The sequence below is a fragment of the Grampus griseus genome, assembly GCF_964374135.1.
Source record: "Grampus griseus genome assembly, chromosome: 7".
Lineage (NCBI taxonomy): Eukaryota > Metazoa > Chordata > Mammalia > Artiodactyla > Delphinidae > Grampus > Grampus griseus.
This window is the reverse complement of record NC_139001.1, coordinates 18,615,539-18,640,902: the sequence shown is the minus strand read 5'-3', so window position 1 is coordinate 18,640,902 and position 25,364 is coordinate 18,615,539. Positions and strand designations below refer to the sequence as shown.

Here is a 25,364-nt window from a genome sequence, read left to right as displayed (position 1 = left end):
CAGACTTCCTGGCGCCAGGCCAGGAGAGTTGTCTTTTCTAGTTGCACCTCCTGAAGGGGCGTTTTACTAAGATTTTTAATGGAGGGTCACCTGTTTCCGGTTCCCATCCTGGGGCTGCAGGTGCTAACAGCAGGCCTGGCTGCCTAAAGGACTGTTGCATTGGTTCAGCCCTTCCCCTTCCCTTCCCTTCTCACTGTCAGAAGCCACTCCACAGGCAGCCCCTTTGGGTGGGAGCTGGGGGAGAGGGGTGAGTGCGAGTCACAGGGTTTCGGTAGAGCCATGTCCAGCGGTGATGGGGTCTTTCCAAACGAGAGAGGAGGCTGCAAGGACAGCTTGGGGACGGGTACCTGAGGAGAGGCCTCGCACAGACTAGTTGGGAAGGCAGGTGCAGTGGTCCCCGTGCTGTGGGCAGTCTGCCCAGGCAGCTTAGGCCTCACAGCCAGGAGGCTCCCCTACTTTGTCTCCTGGACTCCCACAGGCCAGGTCTCCCCAAGCACCTGACACTTCAGCGTGGTCTTCTATTTTGTCTTTTAGTGTTTCTTTGGCTGCACTGGGTCTTAGTTGCGGCATGCGGGATCTTTTAGTTGTGGTATAGGGGAACTTTAGTTGCGGAGTGCGAACTCTTAGTTGGGCATGAGGGATATATTTCCCTGACCAGGGATCAAACCTGGAATCCCTGCATTGGGAGCGTGGAGTCTTAGCCATTGGGCCACCAGGGAAGTCCCTCAGTATGGTCTCGCACCTTGCCTGGACTGGGATATCAGGGGCTACTCTGAATGTCCTCCCCATGCCCTTCCGGGATGGGGGTAGGGGTGCAGGCAGAGAGAGCAGAGCCTGGAGGGTCCCTTGAACCCAGGTAGACCAGCCTTGGACAATGAAAAGAGAGGATATCTATATGGGCAAGAAATCCCTGGACATCTCCCTTGAAGGTGTGGACACTAAAGCCAGAGAAGGACCAAGGTCAAGGGCGTGGGGCAGCTGGATCTCATGTTTAAAAACCCAAAGTTGATGTGCGCCCCTTCCTTGCCCTCATTGCTCACCTGAACTGGCTTCAAGTCCTGGTCATTCTGCTGCCTAAATGTTACCTTCTTTCTGACCCCACAGTCACCTCTTCAGTCCAGGTCACCAACCTCTCTGCCCAGCAAATGAATTCCCTACTTCCACAGCTGCCTCTTCAGTCCAGGTCACCAACCTCTCTGCCCAGCAAATGAACTCCCTGCTTCCACAGCTGCCTCTCTGGTCTGTGCTCCACAGTGCAGCTGGGGAGCTTTCTGAAACAATCTAGTTGCAAGCTTTTCCAGACTTCAAACCTCCTGGGTGCTCCCCAAGCCCCCGAGATAAAGTCCAAATTTGGGGAATACAAGGATCTGTGTTGTCTAACTCCAGCCAGCTCTCTACATCAGCTTCGCCATGCCCACCTGCGCCAGATGGCTTTGAGATGCGGACCTGATGCTGGTTCTTCCACGCCTTTTTTTTTTTTTTTTTTTTTGCGGTACGCGGGCCTCTCACTGTTGTGGCCTCTCCCTTTGCAGAGCACAGGCTCCGGACGCGCAGGCTCAGCGGCCATGGCCCACGGGCCCAGCCGCTCCGCGGCATGTGGGATCTTTCCAGACCAGGGCACGAACCCGTGTCCCCTGCCTCGGCAGGCGCCACCAGGGAAGCCCCTTCCAAGCCTTTGCATTTACCATGTCTTCAGCCTGGATCCCTTCCTTTACTTAGCTGCCATGCAAACTTCTCCTTGCTCTACCTGCAGCATCCTCACCTCCAGGAAGTCTTCCTAGTTCCCAGGATCTCCATGGCACTCTCATAGCCCCTGTGAGGATGTCAGCCACAACACTTAACATATGGTGTGGACATTTGTCTCCCCATGTTGCTCCCTGCTACCCAGGAGTTCACTGAGTACAGGGACTGCCTCTTTCCCTCATTCTGACACAGTGCCTGGCACAAGGGTGTCCAGCAAACGATGACCAAACAATGACCATTGTGGATGCAGCTGCCTTGGGGGCTGAGCTTAGGCCTGAGAGGAAAGGCAGGCATGGGGCCAGTAGCTACCCGGGCCTGGGCAGTATGGTTGACCTTCCTCTGGGCCTCGGCATCGTACAAAGGATAAGCAAGCAGGGTTCTGGTGGGAGGGATTGAGGCCATCGCACTGCAGAGGTGGAGGATGACTTTCCAGGCTGTCTCTCTTGTCCAGCTGGCACTGTCACTGCAGTTCTGGGCCATTATTCCCAGAAAAACTGCAGGGCCTCACCTCTACCCCAAGGTTGGTCTTTTGAGGGTCTGAATTCAAAGTGTTTTTCTGAATCTTTGCAGCCACCTCTGTCTGAAGAATAAATGTGTTTCGTGAGGAGACTCTTACAGAACAGAAAGGTCTACGGACACCAAATGGCTCTGTGTCTGCAAGACAAAGTATCCCCAGGCCCTGTAGGAGAGGCAGGTAGGCCCCCCATAGGGGAGAGTCTCGATCTCTCTACCCCGCACCACCCTCTCGCCCAACCATGCAAAATTTCTATAAAAGAACGAATGTGCAAATGAATGGACAAGAGCCTCCTGACCTTGACCTTTTGTTTCTCACTGCAAATGAGTTCATAGATGTTCTGGTCCCTATGAACCTGGTCCATGAGAGTCTGCCACAAGGTGATGAGTAGTACACTCTAGGTGGTCTGACAAAACAGATTTCCGGTCCTGAAATGCTAAGAGTGCCTTCTGGAAAGGACCCAAGTTCACCAAGGGAAAAGCCTTGTGGTAAGAACAGTGGACCTGCGGGCAAGATGCATGAGTTCAAATCCTGCTTCTGTCACTTGCTGCATAATCTTGGGCAAGTTACTTAACCTCCCCATACTTCTGTGTTCTCATCTGGAAAATGGTAAGATTACAGTATATACCACATAGGGTTGCTATGAAAATGAAGTGGGTGCTACATGTAAAGCACTTAGAACAATGCCTGGCAATGGTTAGTCTTCATTAGAAGATAGCAGTTGTCATTCTAGTCTGTGGGGGCCTATTCCTCCCAGATGACACAGTCTCCAGGGCAATGAAGTTTTCTCTGGAGTTTCCTTCATGGGGGGGGGGTGGTGGTGGTAAGGTAAGAGTCTGGGCAGTCATGCTCCCCCACTTCCAACGCAGAAGTCTCTGTCAGAGGATAGAACCTGGGCAGGGGTGTCCTTTAACAATTGGCCCTCCATGGTCAGGGGAGCTCTAATTTGTAGCATATGCCAATTTCTATGGTGTAAATATGCCCACTATGGCCTATTTCAACTGGCTCACAATATTCCTGCAAATTTAACAACTGTATCAAAGGACCAGGGAGTCTCAGACGGTCTATAATGAGTACAGAAAAACCTGCTATGGGATACAGAAACCAAGAGAAAAGGAAGAAGGGGGTCATCTTGTCTTGGCAATAAACTGGCATCCTTTAGACTAAGCAATGTTTCTCAAAGTGTGGTCCATGGACTATCTGCCGTGTTTGGGGTATTTGTAAAAATAAGTTCCTGGGCCTCAATCTGGATCTATTAAAGCAGAATCCTGGAAGTGGGACCAGGAATCATTTTTAAACAAGCTGCCCAGATGATTCTGAGGTTTGAGAACTGCTGGGTTAGGGACCCCTGACTTACCCAAGAAGTCAGGATGGGCCACAAGGCAGGTGTGAATTCTACAGAATATTTTCATACCACGGTTCATTATCCACTGTGAAAAATCAGAAACCCAGGCCCTGAGAAAGACCAGAATAAGCAGGGAAAGCACCTTAAATCAGGTTCTAGATGAGGGAAATGACCATGGACTAGTTACATCAGTTCTTTGACTGGTCTAACTGTTTAGGGTAAGCTTTGGAGTCAGCATGGAAAGGCCTTGCCTGGCACAGAGCACAGCTCTCTGTTGAGACTTTGCAGACCTACTGGGTGAGAAAAGGGCCCACAGAGGGGGTGGGAGCTCTGGAAGTTTTGACCTTGGAGGAAGGTGAGCACAGCCCTGGACAGCCCCACCCATGGCTCCGGGCTCTCTGTGTATCGGCCCTACTCGGCATCCTGGACACTAGGGCTCTAACAACTTAAATAATTTTTATTACAAAAGGAAGAAAAGACCAAAACATCCCCAAAATTTTCCCATGGGCTTCCCCCTCGGTGCCAATAAATAAGGTGGGGGAGACTGACCGGAGGAGGGGTGGGGGGTCATGGTTCAGCAGAAGTGGGAATGCAGAGCCCGGGCAGGGGTGGGAAGGACATCCAGCCCCTCACCCAGTCCTGGCACTACGATCACATTGGCCGGAACACGGAACTCTGTACACTGATAGCGACAGTCTCTGGTTGTGTCCCGAGGAGCGTGGCCAGAGAGGAAGGTCATGCCTCAGGATGGCCAGGCTGGCTGCCCCACCCTGCAGCCTTCTGAGTTCTGGGCAGCATTGAGTCCAGCCGGCTCCCTGCTGGCTCCCAGGGAATCTAGCAGCATCAACTGAGGTGCAAGCCCACTTAAGAGGGGCCTAAGATGGATGGAATGAGCCCTCCCCATTGGGGGAGGCAAGTATGAAAAATCATAGTGAGAGCTGGCTGGGTTGGGACCCACTGGTCTCTAGGATAGAAAGAGAGGCCACCCCCCACTGCCAGCTCAGCTTGCAGCTTTGTCACTACACCAGGATGGGGGTGGAGGACGCTGGCATTGCCCAAGTCTCAGTGATGTACACCTGTGGTGGAGGAGATGGTAGAAACCAGTGTCCCCGCTCAGGCCCCTTCCAGGGCCAGCGCCCTCCTGGCAGGTAGGCCTTTGGACCCATTTGGGCAGTTCTGGGAGGGCAGTAGAGGGATCCTTTCAGCTCCCTGCCCCAGCCATGCCCAGTGAGTGGAAGCTGCCCTCTTCCAGCAAGAGACGTCCCAGGCGGTAGAGCAGCTGGGGGTACCAGTGCACACCCTCCCCTGGGGTCCAGCTGCCCCACGCCAAGCTGTGAAACAGTCGCAGGGGCCAAAAGGCCAACTGAGCCAGCTGGTGGTCAGCCACAGCCGCGAAGCAAGAGGCCACCACGTCCTCCACCACCAGTGTCCCATGCCTCGTTAATGGGGCGTAGGCCCCAAGGGCCACGTGTGTGGAGACGGCTGCCACTCGGGCAGGCTGCAGGCCTGGGACCCCTGCCACCAGCACATACTGGCCGGGCTGCACTTGGCTGGCAAACGTGGCCCGGAAGTGGGTGGCTGGCTCTGTGTGATTGTTGGCCGTGAAGAGCAGGTGGGCGGGTGTGAGTGCCAGTCGGCGCGGGGGGTCCTGGGTCTCGATGACCTGGAAGGCCCTCAGCCTGTCTGGTTCGCGATCGAGGAAAATGAGTACGTCGCTGAAGGTGGGGCTCCCATCCTCCCCCATGGCCAGCACTCGGTCTCCTGGCCTCACGGCTGACAAGGCCACACGTGCCCCACTCTCCAGGCGCACCTGGGCTCCAGCAGGGAAGCAGCCGCCTGTCTTGGCCGCGGCCGAGTGCTCTGTGGGAAGAAGGGACATGAAGGCATTACTGCTGTGGAGCTTGGATTCCCGGTCACAGCATCCCTCCCCAGTCCCGCCAGAGTTCCTCTTGCTCCCAGGCTGCCCCCCATCGCCATATCCTGTCCCCTGTCCCCCACTTTCCATGCAGCTTTGAATCCACCCCAGCCCACAGTGTGACCTCCTGCCCTCCTCCCCAGCCTAATGCTTTGCCAATGAAAGGAGCACACTGAGGCTTCAAGACCCAGTGGGTGTGAGGGACAGGGCCCTCCTGAGGCCCATGTGAAGCCCCCCCATCTGCTCCCAATCCTGAAAAGGCTGTGAAGTAGTCAGAGAGGCCAGAGGTCAGCTGAGCCAAGCAGTGGTCAGCTGTGACTTGACACCCAGAAGCTGCAGCTTCGTCGAGAAGGCAAGTTGCTTAGCACCTCTGGCATCTGGATGTCCCCTTATTTCTCACCCATTGCTCAGATGCTCCCCAAAATTGTCCTCTCAGACTGACACCCCAAGTTCTGTGCCAGAACCGGCCCTTGGAGTCTATACTCCAAGGGAGAGGAGGACCAGTCAGTGGCGAGAATACAGACTCCTGGGGAAGCTCAGAGTGAATGGCCAGGCCAGGGTGTGGCTCAGTGGCAAGGGTGGAATCACCATCTTCAGTTCATGTGCTGGGTCCTTGTGCGGGGACGGGACACCATGGCATCAGTGGGTGGGATGCAGAATAGTGTTTGGGGGTTAGGAGTTATGAAGGCAAGTGGCCACCCTAGGAGCTGGCACCTGGCCGACGTTAGCAGGTGAAGGGTTGATGTGACTTGAAGCAGACACAGTTGGCAGGGAAGTGCTGAGGGGAAAGGTCAGGGTGGGGTCACCACTGTGAGCCCAGGTGGGATCAGGAATAGTAAAAGCCTGCCTGGTCTCAGTGTGCCAGGTCTGTGAGTGTGACAGCTGCATGGGGCCGGCATGGAGGGCTGAGCCTGCAGCGAGGGGGGACCACGCTGGCAGTCACACAGGAACCATTTGAAGCATCCATGACTGGGTTCAATGCAGGTGACAGGGACGCTGACAAGATTTGGGGGGGGGGGACGAGGCCCCAGTGCCTGCCAATTCTGATCAACAAGGCGGCCGATCTGGGAAAATCCACTTTATTAAGTCCACTCTGTTTATTCTTGCCCTCATGGCTGGCTTTGCCCCCAAATGTCCAGCTTCAGGGCCCTGGAGGAGAGGCTGGGGACGCCTGCGCCCCCTGAGAGGGGCGTACACAGTGCCTTAAAGGGCCTGACCTGCAGCTGGGCCGTGGGTTCTGAACCTCTGGGCTCCTGGCTCCCGCTCAGGCACGCTGGTGTCTGGGCACACTCTGGCCCCTGGTCCCACCCCACCCCCTAGCGTTCTGCACCACACTGGGTGGGGAGGCCGTCTCTGTCAGCCTGGCTTCCTCCATCTGGCCAGCTTGCTCTGTCTTGCACCTCCTGCGGCAGGCTCTGGACTGTGGACCGCCAAGTCAGCACCCAGCGTCGCTGGGACAGGGCCCTGTCTCCCTAGGCTCCTGCCATGACACTATCAGGCACGGGTCGAGCAGGTGGTCAGGAGCAGCAGCGGGGAGCGCCGCAGACGTCCTCTTCCCCGGGGTCCCCGCCTCCATCCCTGGGAGGGTCTCTTCACCTTCTTGGCCCTGGCGGGCCCAGCGCCGCCTGTCCATGCCCTGCGGCCCCGGCCCCGGGCCCAGCCCCCCGGCAGCGGCTCACCGGACTTGACGGAGCAATGCACGTGCGCCTTGGACTCGTAATACACCCAGTCGAAGCCAGCCTCCACTGCCAAGCGCGCCAGCAGTCCGTACTTATTGCGGTCGCGGTCCGACGTGGTGATGTCCACCGCGCGGCCTTCATAATGCAACGACTCCTCCGAGTGGTGACCATCTTCATCCCAGCCCTCGGTCACCCGCAGCTTCACCCCGGGCCACTGGTTCATCACCGAGATGGCCAGCGAGTTCAGGCGGTCCTTGCAGCGCTGCGAGAGGAAAGGAAGCCGAGTTAGGGGGAGGAGCTGGCCCACAGGCAGGTTACGGCGCAGCCTCGTCCCTCACTCTCCCACTGCACTCGCTGGAGTCGGGAAACCGGGGAGGGTGCTCTATCCCTCTCTCCTAGGAACAGAGAGTCCTAAAGTGCTCCTTCCCTTCTAGCATCAGCTGCCCCAGGGACCTGGCCCGCGCGGTGGCGCCACAAATCTGGAGGGTGCGTCGATTCGCTCACCCTTGGGGGCTTTTCTCTAAGCTCTCTCTCTCCTGCTGGGATTACTGATCCCTCCACAGACAGGGCTCCACCTTTTAAGCGCCGGGTCCCTCGGTCTCACCGCGGGACCAGGGACCAGGGACCGCCTGCTGCCTGGAGAATAAAGGTGGTAGCAGAGCTGACTGCCGGCCGCCGGCCTGCTAGGCGTGCAAGCCTCGAGGAGCCCAGTAGGTGTCACCGTAGCCCCAGGGCTGAGGCCCCCGAAGCGGCCAGGGCGCAGCAGGCGCGGCAGGTGCGAAGCGCCTCAGCAGCCTGGGGGTGTGTTGGAGGGGAATCCCAAGCCTGCGTGGATCCCTCGGCGCCACAGAGCATTCCTGCTGGGACCCTCACGATCCAAAACCGGCCCGCACCCGCTCAGGGGAGGCGGCAGCCCGGGAGCCAGAAGCTGGTGTAAAGGCCAGCGCCTGGCCTGCCCAGATGGAGGACCATGCGGATGGTCTCCCGCTGCAAGGGGTGCGCTCCGGGTTGATAAACCCAGGCAACGTTCTCCCTGAGTCGAGAGCCCTCAGCACCTCTGCGCCGCCCCTGTCTGGGAAGGGACCCGAGAAACTGAGCGTGTGATCTCAGGGAGCCGGCTTCATGCTCCGCCTCCCATGGAGTGGGAGTCGAGCTGTGCCCTGGGGGAAGGACCGCAGAGATCATCGTCTGTGCTGGCTCCCTTCGTGCCTGGAGCCCAAGGGACCCCGCAGTTGACTGGGGGGTGGGGCCTGGGGGAGAGGGGCCTTTCCACAGTCCTTCACTTTGAGGTGCCAGGCGCTCCCAAGTGTAGGCAGCCCATGTTTCGAACTACCCCCGCCCCTCAGAGCCCGGGCCCCACAGACCCTTGGACTCGGTCTCCCAGGAGCCAACAGCGGCTAAAACCCAAGGCCCTGTCGGTCCTCCCAAGATGCGTCCCAGGATGCAATCTAGCTGGGGGTGCTCACGGCCCGGGGAGGGAGCTCCGTGTGTTCCTTGCCGCCAGGCTTCTAGCCACCCACCTATGTCCGCTCCGCGGCCCCTGCTCCCCGCCCCTCTATCCCCCACCACCCCTCCCCTCCTCGGGTCCAGAGCCCGGGCACGCGCTGTCAATGATTGCCCAGCCCGTGGCCCGGATCCTTATCTGCATTCCTCGGCGCCCGGCCCGGCCCGGCCACCAGCCAACCTTCGCCCCGACACCCGCCGGCCAGACCCGGCGCCAGAGCGCATGCTGAGGGCCGTGGTCTAGCTGCCGTTCCCAGAGCACCTAGAAAGCAGGCCGCCTGCCTGCGGTGGAAGCCCCGGGAGACCACTAAGGAAGGGGACGGAGATGTCTTCCCTTGCGAACCCGGCAGCAGGGAAGAAAGTTTGCTCTCCACCCCCCCACCCCCACCCCTTCCCGAGGCGCTTGGGTTGAGTGCTGGTCCTGTTCCGAGCACGCAGAGACTAAAGTTAGCCCTGCTGTGGGGCTGTCCGGCATCCCAGCCCCTCTCTTTCAATCCATCCCCGCCATAAAATCCAGGGACCCCCCGCTCCCCCCCCCCCCGAAGTTAGGTCTCAGAGCCCGGAGGCCTGGCACCTCACCCTTCAACTGCAGCTGCGCCGCTCAGCTCTCGGGACAGACACGTGGGCTTGCCCTTCAAGTTCCCTTCCCCACCTCCACCTCCTGGCTCTAATATTCCCCGCTGTTCCTTAAACCCAGACCCCGCCGGGGCGCTGCTCCAGGAGGGGGCAGCGCTGAGAACCGAGAGCGCACGGGAAGGAAAGGCCAGTGGGGCCCTCCGCGCCCGGAGCTTCTTCGCCTCAGGGGTGCCAAATCGCCTCGAAATGAAAGGGGCGCAGCCGTGCGGAAGATTAGGCCGGGAGGGACTGGTGCATCCCGGAGGCGCAGGAGGCAGTCAGGTAGAGGTACCTCCAGGTGCCGCATCTGACCTGAGCTGCCAGCACTCCAGGGCAGAGGGGCCACGGCCAACCGGCTGGGCTGTGGCTCTTGGCAGCGGGGAGCTCTTCTCACAGCCTCCGGCGGGCTCGGGGAATGCTAACACTCCGCCGGGACCCCGGCCGGCCCATCTCGGCGAGAAGGGCAGGTGCCAGGGGGCGTGCCAGCCAGTCAAGGAAAGGTGCCAGGGGGCGGGTAGGGCCGGGCAGGTGGCGGTGCTTCGGCGGCGGCGCCCAGCGAGGGCGTTTCGCGCTCACCTGGGTCATGAGGCGGTCGGCGCCTGTGTTCTCCTCGTCCTTGAAGATGATGTCGGGATTGTAGTTGGGGGTGAGCTCCTTGAAGCGCTCCGAGCTGCGCGCGATCTTGCCTTCGTAACGCCCGCTGGCGCCCAGGGTCTTCTCGGGCACGTTGGGGCTGAACTGCTTATACGCGAGCGGCACGAGCTTGCGCGGCGGCCGACGGCGGCTGCCCACCACCCGGCCCGGCCCGCAGCCCCGCGCCGCCGGCACCAGCAGCAGCAGCAGGAGCAGGCAGAACCGCAGTCGGGGCCGGAGCCGGGCGGGAGACATGGCCGGGGAGCCCGGGAGACCGGCGGGAGAGGACGCCTGGTGGGCTGATGGGTGGGCGAGTCGACGGGAGCGCTGCGGGGGCTCAAGCGTCCGGGTGGCTCCGGGGGGCTCCAGGTGGGGGCGCCATGGGCTGCGCGGCGCGGCGCAGGGCCGGCGGGACTCAGGTGCAGGGCGGGGGCCCGGGGCCCTGGCTGGTGGCGGCGCTCTGTCCCCCTCGGCGCCTCGACTCTGAGCTGCCCGGCTCGCCGGCCGCCAATAAATAGGCCGGCCCGTTTGTTTTGGCAACGCGGCGACGGCGGGGGGCGGCGGGCGGCGGGGCTGCGGGCCGCCGGTCTGGGCTGGGCTGTCCGGGACGGCGGGCTGGCGGGCCCCGCGGTTAGCACCCCGGCCCGGCGGTCAGGCGGCTGGGGCGGAGCGGGAGCTGCTGCCGTCTGCGGCGCAGCCCGGGGCCGAGTGAGAGGGGAAATGCAAGAGATCCGGGCTCGGGCCCCGCGCAGACCGCACCCTACCCATGTCCCTGCCTCCTGTGCGCTCGACAGCAAACCTGCGGCAAGGGCAGCACAGCCTCCTCCCCCTCGGGCGGGAGGCCGCGGCACTAGCCAGCCCTCGTCCCGCTCGCTCCTCCGCCGTGCGTCCGCCCGCCCGCTGCCCTTGGCGCCCCCTGCACTGCCTGAGTCTGCCCTCCCCGCCCGGACGCGCCCCACCCCGCCTTGGCCTCGCCTCTGGGCTCCCCGCGGCTCCGGGGTGCCCCGCCAGGAGCTGCCACCCCCACAGAGACCGCAACCCACGGCGCGGCCGGACGCGAGGGGCGGGGGGCAGTGGCCGGACCGCATAGCCGCCTACGGTGTCCCTTGCGGGGAAGTAAACCCAAAAGGCAGGAGGCCGCTCATAACCTGGTGCCCCACCCTGGCCCAGGAGGCGCGCCCTGTCAGCTTGCTGGAGCTGAAATTCTGTATCAACCCGGTGCACATCCCACGGCCGTCCGGTCTGAAGCTGGGAGTGGGGCATTCAGCCTCATGAAGAGTAAAGGGGCGGGGGGGGGGGGGGGTTGAATTGGAAACACTGTTAAAAGGAGCAAGATGAAGTTGTGAAGGAATAGGCCAAGGTGTAGAGAAGAGAGGCTAAATGGTGACATCAACAGAATACGGGAGAACCCCGACTGACCACGTTGAAGACGGGCAGGCACAGATCGCAGGGGCCGGGGCTTGCTGAGGATGCAAAAATTGATTCAAAGCCGCAGGACACAGGAGCTGCTAAATAACTCTCTTAATTCTACTTCACAAATGAACAAGGGCAGAGAATGCGTGGTGGCAGTCAGAGATGTAAACATGGGTTGTGTGTGTATTTTAATATGACATTCAGGAAAGCTGAATGAATTAGGATTCATTCTGTTAAAACAAGAAAAGACAAGTGTGTAAAAACAAACACCACCACCACAAATTATGTAATGTGTTTGCAGTATTTTCTACAAATTCAATAGAGATAGAAATAAAAGGGTGAGAAATAAAACGGTTTAAAATTCTCATTGCAAGAATATTAATACAATAGGTACTGCTTATGTGCCTGATATATGGAAGCTATTAGATATTATTATACTAAGCATTCTACTTGCATTATCTAATTTAAACTTACAACTCCAAATGAGCTATTATCATCCGCATTTTGAAATTTTGAAGATTGTGCAGTTCAGAGAAGAAAAGCAACTTGCTCCTGGCTGAGGGATTCACCCCATCCCCCACACCAACTGACCCCAGAGCCCGGGCCCTCACTGGGCAGCACTCAGCCATCCAGTACAGCCTGGGGTTTGGACACTGGTAGATTTTCACAGATGTACTCACATTTTCTCTGGATCGATTTTATGAACACAAATTCAGAATTGGAAGGGACTCAAAAGTGAGTACTTAATCCAAGCACTTCATATTACAGAAAAGGAAACTGAGGCCCACAGAAGGGAATTTAGGACGGCTCCACCAGGGTGGACGGATGTCTGTCACTTGGAAACAAAATGGCTCGTTTCCTTTACTTCTCTTTGCCTGTACTTCCTCCCCACACCGCATGTCCGTTCTTATATTTGCATTCAGATTCTGTGTCTCCCAGTCACAGATTACTGTAACATTGCTTCTTTTCCTTGAAAGCTTCCAAAGTGCTTTAATGTATGTTTCTCGGGGTTCAAGAACTATCCCTGCAATATTCCCCAACCCCTCCCTCTCTCCTGCTCAGATTTCTGGGGCACACTACTCAGCCAGGTCAGTACCTCTCCCAATCCAGACAAATAAGGCTCTGTTTTTCAGAGGTCCGAAAAAGAAAATCCCATAGGCTCCCATGGTCACCTATCCCGGTGTTTTATAATAACTTTTTAGAGAAGTTTTGCTTTAAATTCAATCTTTCTTCCTCGTCTCAAATGCTAATTCAACTCCTTTCCTCTTTTTCTGGCCATAGAGATTAGGGCCATTATCCTGCTTATTATCCAGTATGCATGGTCTTGAAGAGTTGTTAAATCCACTTTCAATCTTCTTTTCTCCAATGAAAGACAATTTCTTCCAGCTTCCCTCAGAGGTTCTACCTTATAACCATTTATTAACTTTACCATTCTTCCTCTCATTTCTTCTCTTAAGCTGTGATCCTGTTGAATACAAATCTCTGGTAAAGATCTGATCAGTGTCAAATAGGAATTACGTATACAGTGCAGATATAGCTTGGCATCAGGGCTGCTTCCACAGCAGGGCAACCTTGTTGGTTTAGATTGTGCTCCATCAGGTCTAGACCCTCCTCGGCCTAGCAACTTAGCAGCAGTGACCAGGGTGTGTCCTGGGAGAAGCAGATGGGGGGCTAACATTTATTTAGTCCTTTGTCTATGACAGGTGCTTTAAGCACTTAGTAAAAACCTTCAGAATAACCCTCTGTGCACAGCAATTATTCTCATCTTGCCAGTATACAACTCTACAGCTCTAGAAGTAAAGTAATTTGCCTGTGGACCCACAGTCAAGACTTGAACCCAGAGCGTTTTTGCTCCAAACCTATAATCTTTTCTCAGGACACAATGGCCATTCAAGATCTGAATCTCAAATTTAGGTCGGCTTCAGTCCGATCTCCTTCAGTGGAGGAGGGGGGAGAGGACGACAGAGATTGGAAGCATCATAATTTCTACAGCAATGACCTTGGAGCACTTTTAATCCAATTTGGGGCCTAAGGACCTTGGTCATTTCTTAGCTGCCTGTGTTCTTAGCTGTTCAGTTTATGTAGGATGGCTTCTGAGTTGGCGCAATCCATTAGACCTCTCAGACAAAGCCTGGCTCTTTTTCTGGTCACTGCCAGGCTTTTGCCTGCAGTAAAATTGGAGAACCGAGGTGTCCCATTCTGGAGGCACCAATGGCCTGGGGTCTGAGCAGCAGCAATAGAGCCTTATCAGGGCACCTCACATCTGAGTCCTGGGCCTGTTGGTAAAATCACTTTTCTTCTCTCAACTTTGGATCTCTTCTACCCCTCAACCATCTCTATTTTGAAGAAAACAAAGTAAAATCTATTTCTTTGGATAATATGATTTTTTGCTTACAAGAGTAAAAGTTGGGAAAATAGTTTGGAAGGAAAGGGAGGGAGGAAAATACACCATTAGAACCTGATAATTTAAACATCTGTTTAGTAGATTACCATGTTGGCATTTTTAGTCAGTCTTGAATTTAACACCATAGTACAAATACACTGTACTAATAGCGATACACACACACACACACACACACACACACACACACACAGTGTAGGTCCACACTTCTATAATCAACTAGTCTTTTTTCTCCTGATCCTGCTTCTTGACCAGATCTATCCTGCTCTAAATCCACAAGTGCTAAGCCACAACCAGACAAGTTTCAGGAATGCAGTTAGTCAAATATCCTCCACTGATTCAGTGCGCAGCAGCCCTGGCTCAGTAGAAAGAGCATGAAGGCCTGGAGTTGGCAGATCTGTGTCTGAAAACTCTCTTTGATATCTTTTACCTGTGTGGCCTTGAGTAAGTCACTTGACTTTTCTGAATTTTAGTTCTCTCATCTATAAAGTGAAAATTAATATCACTTACCTCGTAGGGTTGTTAAGAGGGTTAAAAATACAAGCCGTAAAATACAAACCTTATGTATAATTCATTTTCATCCTCTGGACGGTTCACTGGTGGTAGCAGTTCTCTGATTCTTATTACTTGTCCACAGGAAATACATCAGGATGCTCATCTACGTGCACCCAAGACAGTGGTGGGGATTAAGAGGCCCTACTTCTTTCTATTAGGGAAGCATCTACATTGTGCATGCTAGTGTAACAGGCACAAAAGGATGAAAAATGCAAACAGAAAAGTAGAAGACATAGTTGTCTTCAAGGTATTTACTATCTAACCTCAAATCATGAAAATAAAAGGCAGTTACAAAGCCATGAATGCCATTCATAAATGAGTACAGAATAATGCATTCTAAACTAGATAGGTTAATAGATAAGATGAACTTGATCTAGAAGAATATGGAATTAAGGATCAATTAGCGTGGGGTTAGACCTCTTGGAAGAGATGTTTTGAAGGAGGGAAAGGAATGACTGGAAGAAATGAAGAGGATACTCAGGAAAGGACAGTGGCCCAAGCAAAGATGCTGGCATCGTAATCATGAAGCGCCAAGTTGGATGATCTAGTAGAGGGGAGAAGCCCTAATATTATCTGATGTAACCTTCACAAAAACCTTATGAAGTTTACACAACCATCTTCATTTTATGAATGAGGAACTGAGGTTCCGAGCTTCTAAGTGAGGAGGTTGGAGGAGTTGGAGTTGGAATCCAGGCCTGTCTGACTCCATAATAATCCAGTTTCTTGGTGAGTGATTCCTAGCACAGCATGCTGGGTTGCGGACCTCTGTTCAAGTCACTCATTTTCTCTCTAAATCTAGGAAACTCTTATTATCTTCATCTTGGGCTTTAAAAATTCATACTGTCTTTGACTAACCATTTCCCCAACTGGTTGGGATCATTCTGACTCCTACTGTTGATTTTTTGAAGAGGTTAGCAGCTCCACCAAATTTCACCCAAATGCTGAAATGAAAGAAGCATGCCTGTCTTTCAAGCCTCTGATCAGCGCAGAACACATTTGGAGATCCAGTTAGAGCCACTCAAAACTAACAATGCTTTAAAAGCTGGCTATCGATTAGAAATGGGAATGTCAAGTTACCTTTGCCCTAACAATAAGCTCATTACAAGGCACTTCAGAGAGATTCAAGCATTAAAGACCTTGCTTTGATGACTTTGACAAGGTAGGAAAAAGTAGCAGAATTAGTTACAAAGAGAGTATTTTCCCCTCAAGTCAGAGACTTAAAGACTGTGTGAAACTCTCATAGACAGAAAGACACTTGCAGACAGAAAGACATACATATATTTCTGTATATGGATAATAACATGTTTACTAACTAATGGGCTTTATTTCCATCCCAGTGTCTCTATTTGGGAAGAAATTAGTTGCTTAAAGAGAATCTTGGAAGATACTAGTTCAGTGAATGAATACAGTGGAGGGGGAAGGGGTTCTACTCTTTTACTACTCAAGCGATGCTCCTGACATGCCTGTCAGCTTTCTGTAACTGGGTCTGTACTAGTCCACCCACACTCTCTCACCCGTCTCTCTTGGTCAAGATAGCACCCTAAGTATGCCGGATCTATAGCCAAGGATCTATAGCCAAAGAAAGCAAGAAGGTGTATAGTAACTTACTTTTTAATAACGTGTATTCTTAGTTTCTGTAAAATGACAAATTCATTCTGTTATGGTTATAGCTAACAAAATGGTATTTAATCCCCACTCTCACCTTATGACTGGTTGCCCCAAACAAAAAAGATTACATCCATTGATATCCACAAATTTCTAAAACCACTTCAAGATACTGCTGCTGTGGAGGGTGTGTGTGTGTGTGTGTGTGTGTGTGTGTGTGTGTGTGTGTGTGTGTGTGTGTGTGTGTGTGTGTGTGTGTGTGTGTGTGTGTGTGTGATAATCCTCCTTCATATATTCACTCAACAAGTATTTCTGAGCATCTGCTAAGTGCCAGACACTGGAGAGGTGCTCAAGATGGGAGAAAAAAAAAAAAGATTCCTGCCCTTATGGAACTTTATTCTAGTGGAAAGGCACTGGGGAGACAAAAATAAATATAAAAAATATTACTATATATAAAATAGATAAACAACATGGTCCTACTGTATAGCACCAGGAACTATATTAAATACCTTGTAATAACCTATAATGGAAAAGAATTTTAAAAAGAATCACTTTTCCGTATATCAGAAACAAATACAACATTGTAAATGAACTATACTGCAATTAAAAATAAAATAAAAGTAAAAAAGCAAATATGTATTATAATGTGTTAGAAGGGAATAAGGGCTGTGAACACAAAACATGAAACAGGGTAAAAGGTTGAGAGTACAGCCAGCCTGTGGGCAGCAGTCCGAGGCCAGGAGGCAGGTGGCTCTGTTAAGTAGGGGGCTCAGTGGAGGCCTCACTGAGATGGTGTGATTTAAGCTAAGAGGTGAGGGCTTCAACCAAGCAGACACCCAAGGGAAGAGCGTTCTAGGCAGAGAGAAATGCAAAGAGCAAAGGCCCTCAGGTGTTTGCATATTAGAGAAATAGCAAGGAGACCAGTGAGATCAAAGATGAAGGGAGAGATGGAGTGAATAAGCTTGACTTTCTACTTTCTGATCATGGGAATGTTTTTCAAACTTTTTATGAAGCTCAGAGTGAAGATATCTTATCCTTTAAAGAGATTTATGTATTGACATGTAAATACAGACACAATGCAGTTAAGTAAAGGCAGGAAACAGAATGGAATTTATCCACAGGATTCTTTTAAATTTTTTAAAAAAGAGATACATACTCATGGCTCTCACTTTCTTCTTCACACACTTGAAAAGCTTTGGGGGGAAAAAATCTGTCCTTTAAATATCATCTTTGGATTGTAGACTTCTTGAGAGCAGAAGATATGTCTTTGTGGCCATAAGACAGCAAGTAGCCTAATGCCCCATTGGTGGGAATGCTAGTGAGTAAGCATTCAATATATATATGAGTTAATACATGTCTAGGTATTTCCGTTTCTTATTGAATGTGGGTTTTTCTATCTCATTCCCAACACATTTCCAACAAACCCATGCCATTCCTTTGAATTCCTTTGCAGTGATTTGGCATGTTCCTGTTGGACTTCCCCATTTTGCAGTTCACGTCTCTGTACAGCGTAACCAACTTGGTTTCTTATACCCCCTTTCCTGGTCAGGAATAAAGCCCATTCTTTAGAGATTCCATGGCGGATCTTTCTTCACACTGAGTTCTTCCCACTAGTTACCCAAGTTTAACTGTTGAAATGTTTTCCGTCATCTTTAAATCATCTTGATATCAGTTTCATACCTGCTTCAATTTGATTTGATGACTGCCATTAAGGTATTTTTGAGATGCCCACACAGAAGCACACACCTCTCTTAGATTCTTAGTCCAAGGAAGTATTTCCCAGATGTCTTTCTGATGGGAAGCTCAGTTCCCACCAAGCAGTCCCTGCTTTAAAATGGCTTTGATGAATGGCCCACAGGAGCCATGCCAGTCCCTGAATCATCACATGGCACCCCAGGTGGGAAACATCAAATGTCCTCTGATGTTGCTCCACTCCTGCCCTATATGAAGAGATTAAATACCTGCAGTTTCGCTTGGCACAGCTCTGCTATTTTCATTCGTCAAATCCTAAAAATGCATACACTTTGACCGTTCAATAGTCCACGGTGCTGGAACTAGGGCCTCGCTGTACTTCACCTCATCGACTGATGACACCTCCAAAAGCAGTGTGGTGGCAACTTGTGCCCAGTGGGTGTGTGACAGCCAAGTAAAAACTCAAAGTTGGCCACTTCACAAGCTGGGTGCCCTAGGATCTACAACAGGAACATCCTCTGCCTTTCCCTGAACGTAGCACATGTTAATTTTCCCCTTTCGCACAGTCCAGACACTGCATCTTTCTGGTTTTTTCCAAAATGCCATTGCACAGCTTACCTATTCCCTCTGTCCTGCTATTCTAATTATATAAATTACCCTGCCACAGTTAATTCGTACTTATTCAAGAGAGCACCATAATGGACATTACCACTACCAGGAAAGCACTCAAGTTGGGGTATCAGTATCACCTTCATACATCATCACAGTATTATTTATATTGCCGATATATCAGGTTACTAAATGAAACAGAAATATTTATTACCAGCTCCCCTTCCCCCAACCAGTGCCTTCCTATTCCCCCATATGTGACATACGACCAACTGGCATTGCTTTGTGCCCTGGAAGTACCAGGCAGTAGTAATAAATGAAACTGGCGGTCTTTCCTTCTCATCTGGCAGGAGTCTTTTTCTGTCTTGAATAAGGGATCTCTTTACCAACCAGGATTCCCAGCAGTACTGCTCTTGACCCCTGAACACACACCCAGACCCAGCGGGGGCTTCCCCACCAGCTCCAACTTGTTTCACCACCCCCTGCTCAACCTTCAAGGCCTGGAGTGGGAGGGGAAAGACAGGATGGAGTGCCAGTCGAGAGGATTACCCTTCCCCTACTCCATCCTCCCTGCTCTTGTCACCCATTTCTGACTGGCTGTCGATCCTATCAGGGGTCCATAAAGCCAGGAGGACTCTGGCCCAGGAGAGGGGGGTAGGGGTTAGGCAAACAGGCCAGGGAGGCAGCTGGTTGAAATTTAACCACAATATTCTTGGTCTCTATTGTTTTGAGTGAGGCCCAATATTTCCACAGCAGGATTATAGGATCTGATTAACCATGTTAGACAACAATGCCGAGCTGGGATGGGCTTCCCCTTCCAGCTGCCAATATGAAAAAGTAAATACAACACCCAGATTTCAGAAGGGACTCCCTGCAGCCCCCAAGCCCTACTCCCCAATTCTAACCCCAAAGTGAGGGGAGGGAGGAAGAGTGTGACACTGCATGCTCCTTTAACTCCTGGCCCTCAGCCGCCGGCAGGACGAGTAACCTGGCACAATATTCCCAGGTGAGTCAATGGCTGTGTGCTCCCCACACCCTGGAGTTTTCCAATGCTTCTTCCGGGTTCCCTAGGCTGACCCAGATTCTCACGAACCCATGAGAGTTAGGTGCTGAGAGGCTAGCGCTCACTCACAGGGTCCAGGAGTGTGGAAAGCACAGCAAAATCTGTTGGGTTCCAGGACAGAGAAACTGAGGGCAGGTAGGATTTCACAGCTTTGAAGAGACTGAGCCTTTGCCAGAATGCTTTGGTGCTACCTCATGCCCTCCCATATGCCAGGGTAGAAAAGTGAGACCCAAGAATTGAGGGGAAGCTTAAAGCCCACCATAAATGCAAGTCTCAGGAGAAAAGTATTCCTTGATAGCTCTGGGATGGAAGACGGAGGATAGATGGGCTTCTAGATCCTCAAGTAGAGATGGATTCCCTAGGGTCCCTCGCCCATCACAGACAGACAAGCTACCTCACACCCTCCCTTCTCTGAATGTTTCCCCTCAGGGTGGGATCTTCTGAAGCCCTGTCCAAGAGAACATGGAAGAAAAAGAGAGCATTAAGAAGCCCTCAACAAGAATACCCTGCAGCAGCTTCCAGGAGGTCACAGCAGCTAGGGGAAATCCTCTCTCCAGAGCGTGGGCTCCCTTCTCTTCTGGCATTTCTCTCTGTGTCTAAGTGCTGGCAGAATCCACCACAGTTCTGTGAGTCCGTGCATTTACTCATGTTGGTGACAGGGACTAGGAATCAAGGGTCTTGAGCTCCGAGTTTAGTGGCTTCCTTGTAGAATGTCACTTGCTCCTTTTGAACAGTTTCTTCTTCAGGAAAATTAGAAGACAGAAAAATACTTCTGGGAAGAGCTCAGAAAAGCATATCGTGATTGCATGCAAACCCAGTGAACATAACGTTGCACCCTTTAGTAGTATAATCCCAACACAGTGATATTTTTTGATTTAGCGTTAAAAACTGACCCTGTTCTCAGAGTATATGCCAATGTAAGGATGAAAACAAAAAGCCCATAGGAAATCTGTATATAAACACTGATTATATTAACAGCACAAATAGCGAGGAGGTGGGCAGAACAGATAAAGTGAGCTTACTACATCACGAGGAAGGGTAATTAAGAGGATTTTAGGTTTCCCCGATACTCTCTGGAGCAAATCCCCTTAGCTTTGTAAACAGGAGGAAATGAAGGACAGAATAATTGGAAGAAGGAAATGCCCCTGGTGACAATGTCAAGAACGAGACCAAATCTAGGACGAGGAGAAAAAGCACGGGCTTTTCCATCCCCACTCCCACCATCTCTGTACAGAGAATGACACACCGGCTCCTGCTGATCTCCCAGCAGACCAGGGAGGAGGAGGTAAGGGCTTCAGAAAATGGGAGGTTTAAGTGAACAGGAACGCAAGAAAAGGGAGTTCAAATGGACCACGGGATAAAATTAAGAAGCAGCGGGCTGAGTATTCAGGAGACTTGAGCATCTCTCCCTCCCCCAAGTGCTCACCGAAGGTGAACTGTATCAGACCCGTGGAAGGATCTTGGTCCAACAGGAACAGATTCTTTCCAAGTCCAGAGTACAGGAGCTCAGATCTCACTCTTTGCCACTTTACACCCTAGGGACTCCAGGGCTAGTTCCTCAGGATTCAGTGGGCAGAGACTAGAAGCTCCTTCCTCCCTTTTCAATAATTTTACTACCCCTTGGAGACACTCCTTGATCTGGGAGATTGGATGACTGGTGACAGAACAGAGAATGACCCTCGTGGGGTTTTCCAGGACCCAGCTCGGGCTCTGCCCTCAGGGCTGCTGAGAAAGCCCTCGGTGAGGCCTGAAGAGAGGAGGTGCTGCCCAGCTGGAGTGCTAAGGGATGAAGATTTCTCTCCCAGCAAAGAGCTGGCCTCTCCTGGCTGACCGTGGGGGAGGGGTGAACCACCAGCAGGGCCAAGTAGGCCTTGCAGCCTAGGTGGCGCTATTTCTCTACTTTTTAGGTCAAGTTCCTGCAGGAACTTCCTCGAGGTCCCTACTCCTGCTCCTGGTTTGCTGGCTTGCTGCTGTAAACCACCTTATATTATTTTTTTTTCTAAAAATACTCCAAAGCAATTGAAAGAGTCCCTTCTCCCACCAGCCAGCCCTGGCCCCAGCCCCAGCCCCGGGGAGCGGGTGGGTAGGCGGGGAGGTGGGCCACTGCTTTATTAAACACAGGGAAAACTAATATTTACGGAATAAAATTTATGGAGCAGCCACGAGAATTCGACCCTTTTATGTGCATGTGGAGTGGGGCTGGGCCAGCCTGGGGGCCTCAGGGAGGGGCCCAAGCCAGGGGGCAGGGCTGGAATACAGCCTGGCTAGGCCAATTTGTCAAGGCAGGGATTTCCCTGGAGTTGCCCTGGGATGAATGATTTTCAAACACCACCCATTGCTTTGGGGGGCAAGAGCTTCAGAGCAAGAATGACTGAGGCAGGGCCTTGGGGAGCAATGTTTCTCTAAGGGTGTGTTTGGGCAATACCCCCATGGGGGCAGCAACCTCTGGGGATAAAGGGGGCAGTGGGCGGGGAGGTCATGAGGCATACTCTTACTTAACCTTTTTAAAAAGTTACACATTCTTTTGAGAACATGAAAAGAAAAATTATGCTGTTAAGATTTGACTTATAATTTTAGGGGATTCTAAAACCCCTGATCCCTCTCCGATTAAAAATGCCTGCTCTTGAGACTGTGCTCTTAGGGCAGAAGGATTATCTAGGGTAAAGAACCCTTATTTTCCCCCAGCTTGCTGCGGAAGTCTTTCCATTTTTCATGTGGTCTCATACCTTGAAATCTGGCCATCTAAATTATGCCAAGAGAAACTAAACAACAAAGTAAGTCATCTGATAGATTGTTTTTACATAGTTCCCAATTCACTTCAATGACAGTCACCACCAGGGCACAGACTGGGTCTGAGGGTAAAGAAGGTTAGCAGCAGCAACTGGGAATGAGCCCTGGTGGAGCTCTCTCAGACTCTGCCAGCAGGAAAAAAGGCCTGGTGGTAAGTCCTGGAGTCCGCCAAGGCTCCTCCCTTGAAGAGCTAATAGGGAGTAGAAAGAACATCCTCTTTGAAAGGAGGCAGCGTCACGGGAGAAAGAAGGACGTTACATCCTTCCTGGAAAATGTTTTCGGTAATGTATGTAATAATGCAGTTTAGAACTCAGCTGTCTGGGTTCAAATTCTGGCTGTTACTTATTAGCTGTGTGACCTCTGATAAGTCACTTAGTCCCTTCAAGACTCCATTTCCTAGTGGGTTAACAGTATCTTCTTCCTATGATGCTGTGAGGATTCAATGCCAGGCACTTATTAGAGTACCTGGTATACATTAACTGGTAGCTGTTTATTATCGTTATTATAATCATTATTATAATTACTTGGATCATCCTCTTTCCCTCAAGACTTGACATGGGGACAGACACACCAGTCCCAGCCAGAAAGGACATGTGGACGAGGAGGCCTTTGACCATCGTAAGTAACTGAACCAGAAAAGGCCTCTACCTAACAGCTCCCAGTGAATATCTGAGTTCTACTTTCCTTCCTGTCTCTCCAAGGTAAAGTTTCAGATGGTCTTACCTATAGAGGAAAACCTAGCAGAGAAGGCCAAGGAACTCTGCGAATCCTCTTCTGCTAAATCTTCTTCTTTTTTTTTTTTTGGCCATGCCACGCAGCTTGTGGAATCTTAGTTCCCCGACCGGGGCCACAGCAGTGAAAGTACCGAGTCCTATCCACTGGACAGCCAGGGAAGTCTCAAATCCTGCTAGATTTGTCCAAAGAGTTCACTTTCTAACTAAGATTCTGCCTATCTCATACAGTCTTTACATATTTTCCTGCTAAGCGCTATTCATTCTATACATCAATTCTTTTGGTTCCAGAGAACTCCTCTGGCCATATTTCCTGTTCCCTGTCATCCTATCTTTTCTAGTTCTTCTAGTTACTATGTTATTTGAAGTGAAGTGAAGGATGGGAAAATAAAATTCCTTTTTCTCCCACTCCGGGAAACTAACTTGGCCCTAGGGCTCAGAGCTCTTTGTAATTTCAATCCCATATTCAATCCCATATTAACCTGTTGTCTATGCCTTGGAAATAGACAAAAAAAAAACCCATATCAAGTTGGACCAAAGAGCACAGAAACCATATGTTCTGCTATCTTGTGCCCACCATGGAGAGAGGTCTCAAGATCAAAGCTCCCGATTGGAGGCTTAGCACAGGCCACAGAAGAGAAGTATAAGAAGAACCTGAAGGATTAGACCGAGGGCCTAGACTTCATCCAGAGACAACAATGGGGTGGGACCCGGTAACGTGAAGTGAGTTGGTATGTGTTCCACAGATAAGCAATCTCAAAAGCAGGGAGTGTGAGTGCTTTTTATTCCATGCTAAAGAGAGGAGAGGGTCTCTAAGGAACACCTGGGACTGGCTAGGGACTCTTAAGAAAGGTAGACAAGGCTTCCTAAGCATGCTGTGCCTTTCTGCAGACCTGCCCCATATACCTAAAGTCCATGGTAGATCCTGGGTCTAGAGAACCTTCACCAAAAGAAAGGAGGGTATGGGATTCCCAGAGATTGGCTTCCACTCGGACAGGGAAGGCCAGTGCCCGATGGGTTGGAGCCAGGATTCCCTCAGTTGATAGTATCCATGCCTGTCAACATGAACTTCAGTTATCTTGCCCTTACAGTGGAGTCCCTGACTGTGTAACTCTGTGTCAGAGATGCTGCTGTCACAGGACCTCCTTTCAAGGTGACACTAGGAAACTACTCTCTGAGTCCATCCTCAGCAGTTGAGACAGTGACAGGTTAACTGAAGAGCCCCCTTAGCTTCTTCCTCTTGACCTTCAACAGCTGAGGTCTCTGCGTAGGGCCTGAAGTAACCTAGAAAAAAAGGAACCCAAGTTAATAGAGGTTTTAAACAGTTCCACTTAAGTTAGGAAAAGAAATTCCTTCCTCCCATGGCTCTGGTTAAGACGGGTGGCTGATGCAGGAGTTCTGAAGTCCATGTCAGGCAGTGAATGTGATATAAGACTCTATGCAGGAGATACGCACATCACTTCTCCCCTAGGGAACAACCTCATAGACCATCACCGCAAGTGCGATAAGGCAAAAAAGGAGTCAAGGTCCATCATCCAGAAGAACTGCAGAGAGGAGACAGCAAGGGAAGATGCAAAAGACCATGACTCTCCATCCAGAAATCCACAATTTAGATGCCTGGTCGCAAATATGCCCCAGTGTTGTTAAGGCAGTGTCAACTAGGTGACAGTTCCAGGGACCACTGGCTTGGGAGCTATAGGTGCAGACTCTCCCAAATCTTGAAATGCAGTCTAGGAAGCTGCTCACGACTTACTGTGGGCTCTTTTTCAGGCACTGGGAGGGACGGTGCTGAGGAGTCCGGCTCTTCTGGCTGATTCAGAAGTTGGCTATCAGTTCCTTGTGAGGAGGCACTGCTTGAGGTCTGGGGATCTTCTGATCAGAAAGATCAAGGGAAGATAGTGATAACTGCCTTCTTCTTACCAGAAAGGCATTAGCATTTACCAAGCATTCTGATAAAGGCCAGGCTTTGGTACTAATATGTAAACAGACACAAATCCACTTCCAACTAACTTCTGGAAAGCGCTGTTTCTATGATGAAGGTTCTCCAGGCCACGTTAACCGCGTAGGACAAGAGTTTCCCTGACCCAGAACAGCTCACTGTTCTACGTATTGCCTGCCACGTCTCAGGTAGGGAGACGAATTTTTTTCCTGGTTCTCTCACTAATTCTCCTCAGCATGTAGACCAGTTCTCATAAAGCTTTCTGCAGTGATGGAAATGTTCTGTATCTGAGCTGTCCAACCCGGTAGCCACTGGACACATGTAGCTATTGAGCACCTGAAATGTGCAAATGAGGGGATGAATTTTTCATTTTATTTAATTTTTATTTATTTAAATTTAAATAGTCACTATTGGCTAGAGCTACCATATTGAACAGCACAAACCTAGACCCTAACTCTAACCCCAGGAGACCAGGTACCTCTGGAGCTACTCACCAGTGCCTCGAAGCTTCTGTCCCACTTGGATCTCTTGTCTGGTGACTGCCATATACAGACTCTGTAGATTTGTGACAAAGGGTTTTCCGTCACCAACACTGCATGCCTCTGGTAGTTTCTACAGG

At 51.6% G+C, this 25,364-nt stretch overlaps 2 protein-coding genes across 3 annotated transcripts in view; both read right to left on the bottom strand.

The window, feature by feature from the left end:
* Positions 1-4,803: 4,803 nt before the first annotated feature.
* On the bottom strand, positions 4,804-10,202 carry IHH (Indian hedgehog signaling molecule; the record flags this gene model as incomplete). Its single annotated transcript, XM_082657880.1, has 3 exons — positions 4,804-5,462; positions 7,197-7,458; positions 9,891-10,202. The coding sequence occupies 3 exons, from the start codon at positions 10,200-10,202 to the stop codon at positions 4,804-4,806; spliced, it is 1,233 nt and encodes a 410-aa protein (XP_082514006.1).
* Positions 10,203-23,842: 13,640 nt separating this feature from the next.
* NHEJ1 (non-homologous end joining factor 1) overlaps positions 23,843-25,364 on the bottom strand; it is a 76,430-nt gene continuing 74,908 nt past the window's right edge. The window contains exons 6-8 of one of the 2 annotated variants that reach the window (XM_082658310.1): positions 25,240-25,357; positions 24,560-24,678; positions 23,843-24,090 (exon numbers count right to left, since the gene is read on the bottom strand). In XM_082658310.1, the coding sequence (XP_082514436.1) occupies positions 24,016-24,090; positions 24,560-24,678; positions 25,240-25,357 (312 nt within the window). In that variant the 3' untranslated portion in view covers positions 23,843-24,015. The remainder of the gene's footprint in view (positions 24,091-24,559; positions 24,679-25,239; positions 25,358-25,364) is intronic. The other variant, XM_082658311.1, reaches the window with a different exon arrangement.